This window comes from Montipora foliosa, chromosome 6 (assembly GCF_036669935.1).
Source record: "Montipora foliosa isolate CH-2021 chromosome 6, ASM3666993v2, whole genome shotgun sequence".
NCBI lineage: Eukaryota > Metazoa > Cnidaria > Anthozoa > Scleractinia > Acroporidae > Montipora > Montipora foliosa.
This window is the reverse complement of record NC_090874.1, coordinates 66,776,394-66,786,393: the sequence shown is the minus strand read 5'-3', so window position 1 is coordinate 66,786,393 and position 10,000 is coordinate 66,776,394. Positions and strand designations below refer to the sequence as shown.

Below are 10,000 nucleotides of genomic sequence, written 5' to 3'. Positions count from 1 at the left end.
TATTACGTTTATTTTTTAGGAATCAGTTCAGTTGTAATGTCGACTGCAATAGTTGTTTCATAAGAGGTTTATAGTCTATCTACCTATCGTGTACTAGCTTTTAATTACTTACACGAAGAGGAAGAAGCTAAAGTTCTTAGAGTCACGGATGATAAAGACATCGCTGATGCTGGAAGAAGGAATCAACAAAGAAAATCATGCAAGTTTTAAACACGATAAGACACTGCTTCCCGTTTTCTAAAAAGTACGTAGACGATAACGACCCCAGGTGCTAGTCTTTTAACAAATGGATCATCCTCACAGCAAAAAAACAGAAACGGGAGACCTTTCTGTTGATATAGTTTGTTTTTAAAACAGATCGCTTCGAGAATTTTCTTACTAAAAATCACTGCAAACTGAAGCTTTACCAGAAAAATGATTAAAGGAATCTACTTTACTTTGTAACTTCACATGATAATCTTAAAATGTTTTCTAAATTTATTTTTCTGTATTGAGGCAGTTCAGTTGCATTGTTGACTGCAATTTGTTTCATGAGAGGCGCTATAGGTTTACAGTCTTTTTACAGTCTATCTACCTATCGTTTACTAGTTTTTACTTACATGAGGATGAAGATCCTAAAGTTCTTGGAGTCTCAGATGATGAAGACATCGCTGGTGTTAAAAAAAAAAAAACAAGAAAGAAATGCATAAGCGCAATCATAATTTATCAATCAATCAGCTCGATTATGCACTACTTTAAACAATCAGTTTGTAGTCATGAATAAAAAAAAAAAGTCCGAAAATATCTTTGTGAAGCACTATTATCGTTTATATATGGAGATTTTTCTTATTATATCAGTCACATCGTAAATGGTTTGAACGTCAGTCAATGTCATCTCAAACAGTCCTTCTCAGGACTACACTCGCCCGGACGACCGTACTTTACTAAATTATGACATCAGTCACGTTAATTCACTTAATTCACTTCAATTTTTGTTCACACAAATTTTAACTCATGCAAGATAATTTCTTGACTCAAGATATCTTAATGCAAGCGAAGCGAGAGATCGGATTTAGTTCAGATTTAGTGAAAATTTGTCTGAATTTTGTTTGTATTTGGTGATAGGAGCAAATTTCAAAACTAGCCCAAAAAAGAGTAACGATTTTTTTACTGAGGTTCCTTAGGCTAAAAATGACCGGCATGCATGGGAAACCTTTATGCTGTTTATTTTGAGTATGAGTTTCGGATTTCATGGTCCGACATCACGTTCAAAACTGACCGACTGGACCTCATAGGGTTGGATCTAGGGAAAAGTGACGTCATCCGCTCAATAGCTTAACATTTCAGCGTGTAAACGCTGTTTATTGTGTATGCAAAACACGAGTTTAAAAATCCGAAAAACCGAAACCCCTGGTCTGCATATTAATTCAGTCGCGTACAAACGCATTGCATTCTTAAACTAGTGAGTCTTTGACGTCATTTTCTCCTCGATCCAGTTCTCTTGAGATTTTAAAGTTAGTAATGGCGGACCATTAAATAGGAAATTCCAGTTAAAATAAACAAGTGTCTTTTTGAAATTAAGGCTCAAAACTTGGGTCACTTAGTGTTCAGTTAAAATACTCTTGCATACAAAGAAAATAAAGATTTGACTTTTTGATCATAGCACCACTTTAAGAAACGGTTCTAATTCTCTGTTGCGGCAATTGTGCCATATTGAGCTAAAATTCTACTTACATGATAAAGACTGTGAAGTCTGTGTTTTGGCAACTATCACGACTGAAAAAAAAGGATAATTAATGTACTAATAAACCTTAGATATTCTTTTCCTCTTGACTCGACTCAGTGCGGCCCTGACAGGGTAAATTCCGACAAGCGACATGGCCCAAAAAGTAGCGACAGCACATAAAATGAAATTTCGACAGTGACGTCAAGGCCGAGAGTAAGCCAACATAATAATCTATTCATTCAGCTATTTTGTAGGCTTGTCCCTCCTGCTCATCCAAAAAATTGTCACTTTCACTAAAAACAGCGTGGGTGTCGACATGACAAACCGCTAAATACCCTGGATGTGGGATTATGGCCCACCCCCCCCCCCCCCCCTTCCCTTTTTTGAAAAATCTAAGCTGCGCCCCTGTCATGGTCGACAATATACACTTATTACAATTAATGCCAAAAGAAACTGACAGAAACAAAAATTGAATCCCTAACTAAAAGAGACAATGTTTACTTTTATGGAGCAGATGAAACCACACGGAAAGGTAATAAACAATTTTCCACGCGCATGTGTTGAATATGAGATGGTACATTGCCAGCAAGGCGCTTTGCGCTGTAAGCCACGACCCACGACCAATCTTATTTCCAAGACGTCCTGGCGGAATAATTGTGTTTCTTTAATAAATTTAAAAGAATTGGATACTCGGAAATTTCGCCTTCCGCCACAACGTTTTCAGCTTGGCAACTCTAAGCGGCACTGTACGGTGTGCGGGCGCATAGGCGAGCCAATTTACTAAGTCAATAGACTATTTTTGAATTCTCACAGCTGGACTGGATCTAGCGTGAAATGGAGGCTAATGCGGCAAATAAATTTGCATTTGCCCGCATTAGCCGATATTTCATGCTAGATCCAGTCCAGCCGCGAGAATTTACAAATTGTCCATTAGAACCCTAGATATGCGATTTCCAAGATTAAAAAAAATGGTAACAGAGAGATAAATAAGTGGTGGCAAAAGGCAAATTTCAACTTAAAGTTTGCCTTACACGCGATTCTAAATGTCTGTAATGTAAAGATCGCCACAAAAGCAAAAAAAAAATATCACATTTTAAAAAAATTGGATAACGTTGATCTGTGCTGTTAAAATAGCATCACATTTAGCAATTATTCACCGATCCTGAGGTGAATAATTGTTTTAATAATAGTAATAGGACTGAGTGGAGTCCAATAGGCCATTTCCGAGTTCATGACTGCGTCCTCTTCAAAGCGAGTCTAGGTGCGAAGTTTTTTTTTACGGTAATTACTTCTACTTTTTATAAGTAAAACTTTGCAATTAGACTCGCTTTGAAGAGGAAGCAGTCAGGAATTCGGAAATGGCCTACATCTTAAAGGTAATCGCGAGATTTTTCTCGTGCAATTTGGAATAAATGAGCACTTGTAAATTTTTTTCAAAGACGACCGAAACTTGTAGTCGCACGCGTATCACGCAATCAGGGAAAAAACTAAGCCATAATTTGCGCCATCCAGGGCGCGCACTTGATTTGAAAACAGAAGATTTGATTGGTTCTGATCAAACGTTATTGGTTATTAGCCAATCATAATCCAGAATTTCGATGTGTAATTTGAGCACACTGGTCTCAGTCAATCAGGATCGAGTAATTTTTTCATGTTTATTTATAGGTCTGTCATCATACGATTAAAAGACTGACAAAGGAGGCGTAAATTGTTTAAGGACAGTGCCTATTATTGAGGTCCTGACAGGAGGGGGGGGGGGGGGGGGAAGGGGGAGATTCCATGTCGCTTGTCTGAATTTTAAAATCACTGGTGTCGGGGCTTAATCGGCTCACTCTCGGCCTTGACGTCACTGTCGGAATTTTGCTGGGAAAGGATGTCTTTTGTCAGACTTTCATTTTTTGTGCTGTCGCTACTTTTTGGGGCATATCGCTCGTCGGAATTTACCCTGTCATAGCCGCACTATTGTTACTGCGCATACGTTCCGCGCATCTTGAGACACTCGGATTTCCTATGGGTGGTACTTATTCATGCAGGGATGTTTTTGCGCGGTTTAAAACTATGCCGAGAAAGCAGAAATTAGCAAGTGATCTTGGTATCCAAAAAGAAAATTGGGGGTAACCACGCATTTTTCAGAGATAATTAAGCTTCAATTTGGAAAAGAACGCCATAGACTGCTTTGTATTTTAGGGACGGTGCCTACTAATTCAAAGGTATTTTTGCCCCGGTATATGATTATGCAGGAGATGTAGATCTTAACAAGTGTTATTAAAATCCAAAGAGAAAATTGCAATCAATCAGCGCAAAGAACAATCTACGTAATTCTACAAACGGTAAATATCCTACACTTATTTCAAACTAAATGCGAAATGTGGTTACTGTGTTTGTGTGAATTATTGCTTTACCATTAATAAAGTTGCATTGAATCGAATTGAGTTGAGTGACACGTACGGCTGTCTACACAGGGAAGTTTTCTTATTAATGATAGTAACAGGACTGAGTGGAGTCAAGAGAGGATGGGGTAAGAGAATGGTTCCCCATGCCCCATCATAGTTTTTCAAAATCTATTTTAAGCTCTAGTTCCCAATGCCGCGCACATTTAATATTCCATTGCGTCATTACAACTGACAAATCAGGTGCCTCGCTAAAATAGCTGCGTAGGTAAATATCTGGAGTTTCATAATGCTTTTTAAGCTCAGTTTCGTGTGAATTGGGAAAACGCAAACGCAAGGTGACAAAACACACAGGTTCATTTTCGTCCACCATCTTGGAAAGTAGACTTGACCTGCGCCTGCGTGTCTTACTTCCCTTGCGTTTGCATTGCACGTATGAGCTTCGTTTTGCGTTTGCATTTTCCTCGTACGTGTGAACCAGGCTTCAAGTTTGCCGTACACGCGATCAAAATTTCTGTAACTGAAAGACACGTCACAAAAGCGAATAATTTATCATATTACAAAAATGTGTAACGTTGATCCGTGTTGTTAAAAATATAAATATCACATCAGTAAATATCCTTAACTTATTTCAAACTTTTTAAGGATGTCTATTCCTGCCATGCACGGCTGTCTACACAGGGGAATTTTTATATTAATAATGGTAATAGGACCGAGAGGAGTCAAGAGAGGATGTGGTAAGAGAACGTATCTCCATGCCCCACTTTAAGTTCTCGTTCCCAATGCCGCGAATATTTAAAATTTCATGACGTCATTACAACTTGCCAATCAGGCGCCGCTCTAAAAATAGCTGCACGACCAAAATTAAATTTTAAAAAATTATCATTAGAAAAGGCCTATGTATGGGGGATTCATTCTCTTATCTCATCCTTTCTTGGTGGAGTACAATTCAGCGAGCATTTGGATGAGTAATTTCGATTATCAATTAATCGTAACTATCACAAAATACGAGAAGATGACGGTGACAAATTTCTATAGTTTTCTCTTCTCTTAGTTCTTTTCCAGCTTTTCTTTCTTCTTAGTTTTTTGCTCTGGGCCCGGTTGTTTGAAAGCCGATTAACCTAATTCAGGATTAGCGTAAACTTTTGTTTCAGGTTTTCAACTTTTTGGTGAAAGTTTCTTTTGCTTATTTTTGGTTTTTAAGATTGACTTCTTCCAATGTAAAGTTTAGCCTAATATCAGCGTTGAACAGCATTTGGGAGTAGAGAAATAAACTCCTTGGTTAATTTTAAATCCGAGATTAGCGTTAATCATTAAACAACCGGGCCCCGGAGAAAGATTGCTTTTTAGATTCAAGTACAAATATAATAGCGCGCTTGATGACGCGTGCAACAGTCCGAGTTGCTGTTTGTTATGGTTATGATTAATAATGGTAATAGGACTCAGTTGAGTCCAATTTGGTCTGTAATCATACAAGTTAAAAAAATTGGACGACCGCGTAGCGGGAGTCTGATTTGTTTAATCACGAGTATGATTACAGACCAAATTGGCACGACACGAAGTCCTGTTACCAATTAATCATAACCATTACAATTTCCTAGAAAACAAAATTAATGCATTGCTTTTTCACTGTCTACTTTTACAAACTTGTCCATTTTGGAAAATCCCCAGTTTGGTAGGGTAAGTGCTGGTTGCTATGGTTATTGTGATAAATTCTGTGATTGGTGAATTAAGCTGAGTGCACTTAATATAAATGGCTGATGTAACTGTCCGATTTCAGGTATCCGATTACGGACAACTGTCTGATTTTAACCCTACACAATAATTAGAGAAAAACAAAGTAGTTAATGCACCAATGAAATTTGAGATAATTGTTATGATAATCGTAACTATTTACAAAACAGCAAGAAAGACCCCATCCAAATGCACGTGATTGACGCGTGAATGGCGTAGGTGTCCAATTACAGGAATCTAACATCAAATTGGATACCTATAATTGGACACCCACTTTATCGCGTGCCAATTACAAATAAGCGCTCAAACCACTCACACAATTACTCCCTGAACTGCACTCCACTCAGTCCAATTACTGTTACAAATCAGGGCTGTTGATAACCAATCAGAATTGAGAATTTCGTAAAAGTTTCGATTGAAAGTGAAATTTAAAGGTAGTCCTTCTTTCTAGTTGGCGCTTATGGTGCAATGAGACACCAATGATCATAAGGTAATTACCAAAGCTATTTCCGGTCCGATCTATTTTGTCCTTTTCAATTGGGGGTATTATTAAAGTTTTAGAGTTTTAAAAGAAAAAATACGTACCAAGTTAAGATTCTTTAAAAGGGTGAATTGCTTTCGAATGATATTTTTCATTAAAGAAAGCAATCAGCACACTTGTATCAGTTAAAAGTACTTACAGAAAGCAAGGACAAGCCAGCTCAGGCTGACAGTTCTTCTTTTCTCCATCTTACATTCAGTCTTCAAAAAAAATAAACAAAGCGTCATTACTGAATTTGCTCGTCTTAGCTTTGGCTTGAATCCCACCCTTTGACACTCAATGGTCTTTCTCCCTGTTCTGACTTGGTGTAATAATTCTCCCTGTTCTCTCTGAGATTTGAAATCAACGTTTTTACGCTCGGGAGTTAAGATCTTGTTGACAAGAACCGCTGCGTATCCCAGGATAAAGCACTGTGACTTATGGACACGGGGCCTTTCGTGTTGCGGGTCCTAAACTGTGGAATGGCACCGAATGTTAATACTTATAAAAAAAGATCAAAAAGTTATCTTTTTAAGCAAGCGTTTCTTAGCTTATAAAATTGGTAGACTAATATATATCGGATATTACGTATTGATATTTATTGTAAGTAATATTATTTCTAGTTTATGTATTTTTTAAGGTAATGGTGTAACAACTGTGTTAATCAGTTTACATATTGCTGCATTGTTAATTAACTTTTTGTTAACATTACTTATTGTAAACCGCTATGAGCATTTTTTGTCATAGCGCTATATAAATCATTAAGTATATTACCATTATTATTATTATTATTATTGTTGTTGCACAGCATTTACAGCTGGTCAGTGACGGAACGAAGATGGCAGCTGTTTGCAACCTGTGAACTAAGGTGGCACCGTCAATTACAATGTCCATTTTCCGGAAGACAAATCCCACACTCATTTTGTGACTTGACGTTTGCAACTTTATTTTGGAGTTCGCGATGGGACAAATCTTCTCAGAAAAATTATCCATTCCAAGGTCACGAGCGACTTGGGCATCAAAAGAAAAAAAAAAGATAAATCTGACACTTCGGTTAATTTATTTCTACACAGAAAGTAGGCAAGGATCACATTCCTCCCCTGGAAAAATCTAATGCTTTAGCTCGGGGGATGTTGGCGTGTTAGTATTAGTAATTACATGTATTATAATAAATACTTATTGGTTATTTTACGGCTTCTATGGAATACGAGTGAATATTTCACAAGAAATTAATGTTATTTGTATACAACGTGCCTTTAAGTGAGTTGTATACAAAATAACATATATTTCAAGTGAATTATGCGTGCGTATTCCATTTATTATATTACACATTCAACCAAAAATTACGCTTACCGGCAGCCATTTTCTCGACAAACGTGCAAACGCGCTGGCTCTTTCCCGATCGTTTCCCAGTTAGTTAAATAATCAAGAAATTTTGAATTTAATTGGCTAAATTAAAAATTCGAGCCATCCGATTGGGCAGTACGTTTTATGAAATACCGGGCTCTGCATTCCTAGGGAATGCTTTATAGCTCTGATTGGTTAATGTGTACTATTTATAGGATAATTAGTGTTATTTTAAGCTTACATATTAAAATAACATATATAAACAAAATAAATAAATCAACGACTTGTAACCATCTTATCAAAAGCATACCGGCCTAGGGCCTGTTTATATGGAGGTGAACCAGCCCGTTTTAGCGGGCTGGCCCGGTAGGTGGGCTGATTTTTGAATTGCGTTTATATAATTAAAAAAAAAATCAGGCCCTCAGGGTCGGAATTCGCCATGTGACTATTTTGGCGCTAAATTGAAAATGGCGATTGTAAGTAAACATGGCGCCATCTTTAACTTCCTTGTACTAAATCGCTCTGTCACCGTCGAAATCGAGACCCGTATAAACCATACTTGTCTTGTATTTTAACAAGCACTGGATCGTCTCTGTTTCTCATCGAAAAGCCTTTCCTTTGACGGTTTTAGGGCTGTTGATGAAACTTGCGGGAGATTTTGGTTTTGACTACATTCATAAGATCACACAAACGTCTCTCAGCACGGGAAACCGGGCTGGAGAGTTACATGAGAATTTTTCAGCCTGGCTTACCGAGAGCGCGGCAAACGGGTCTACCTATCTTCTCATTTAAAGAAATCGAAATTTCACAAAGGAAAAGAAGCACTACTAGAGATCTCGGTAAAGCAGGCTAACCCGTTTAAACGGACTGCCTCTCCTCATATAAAAGGGCCCCTAGCTTAGCCTTTGCGACCCGCCGGTGTGCTTAAATGTACATGAACTGTTTAGATAGTAAAGTATGTACAGTATGTATGAATGTATGGGCCTGGAGCATTTGTGCCAAGTTGTTAAGCTGAGTGATCTCAGAGGAAAAGGTTTCTAAGTCAGTCGTTAGCGCTCTTAGCCTGAGCCAACATGTTCAGTTCTTTTTGAAAAACGCGGGATCAGATATTTTCATTTTCGTCTGCGAAATGACTAGAAGATATATTAACTAGGTAAAAGACAGGCAATTACATTACTTAGCTCCAAGTCATATTGCTTCGCCTGTGATATTCTAGTGCTACATCATATATACTGCATCATAGCTTCAGTTCCAAGAGAGTACAGAGTACCGATAGAGGGTTTGCCTAAAACCAGGAATCCGGAATCCAATATCAGAACTACAAAGAAAGGCTTACAATAATTTGCGAAACGAAACGTAATGCAGAAAGAATCCTAAACATTCATTAATGCTAACCATAGGCCTAGTTTAGGCCTAAACAGACCTTTTACCAATGCTAACATTAGGCCTAAAGACTTTTGTTCAGGCCTCATTAGGCCTAAGGTTAGCTTTAATGAATGTTTTGGATTCTTACTGTATTTCGTTTCGCAAATTAGTGTGTAAGCCTTTGGTTGAAGTTCTCATTCCGGATTCCGGATTCCGGATTCCAGATTTTATGCAAAACCCCGATAGATCAGCGCGCTGGACTAGGAATCCATACTTTAAATTTCTTGATTCAGGTCTTGGTCTGACTGCTACGCTTGTAAAAGAAGCCAATATTTGTAGCTGTGTTTGTTTGAATGATTTCTTTCATTGGCTTTTAAAAGCCCCCGAGTAGAGCGGCAAATTAACATAAATTATAATTAACAACATGAAAACGCGAGGACAAGTGTCAGTTCTCTCGATGTGATAAATTCAGTTTTCTTTATAGTCGCGCTCGAGATTATGGCTTGAAACGTTCAGATTTTGAGGCGAAAACCTGGTGTTGGAGAGGAGACCTTGTCGTTGTTACGATGTTCAACATCATTGGCGACCAGGTGCTGGTAAGGCACTTCAGAATATCCGGCATCGTTTGAAGAACGAAGCTATTCATACGCAAATCATTATATTTGAATTATAAATCAGCGATGTCAAAATTGCTGAACGATGTTTAGATTATCAAGGTAACTAAATTACTTAAATTAAAGAGGTGTGAAAATATTAAGGGTTTGTTTCTGGTAATGGTAGTCTTTACACTAGATCGTAAGTAGACTTAAAAGTCAAGTCATTATAATTCTTACTGAACGCATTAGACACAAATAATGCAAATACTTCAAGTAAAGTTAAGCACAATGCCGGTAAGCTGTGATTGACATATTTGGACCTCCTGGCGCCGCCCAATAAACC

At 37.8% G+C, this 10,000-nt stretch overlaps 1 protein-coding gene across 2 annotated transcripts in view; it reads right to left on the bottom strand.

Moving 5' to 3' along the window:
• LOC138008194 (uncharacterized) overlaps window positions 1–10,000 on the bottom strand; it is a 148,655-nt gene that overhangs the window by 118,754 nt on the left and 19,901 nt on the right. The window contains exons 3-6 of one of the 2 annotated variants that reach the window (XM_068855437.1): window positions 6,510–6,570; window positions 1,714–1,755; window positions 600–650; window positions 113–169 (exon numbers count right to left, since the gene is read on the bottom strand). In XM_068855437.1, the coding sequence (XP_068711538.1) occupies window positions 113–169; window positions 600–650; window positions 1,714–1,755; window positions 6,510–6,558 (199 nt within the window). In that variant the 5' untranslated portion in view covers window positions 6,559–6,570. The remainder of the gene's footprint in view (window positions 1–112; window positions 170–599; window positions 651–1,713; window positions 1,756–6,509; window positions 6,571–10,000) is intronic. The other variant, XM_068855438.1, reaches the window with a different exon arrangement.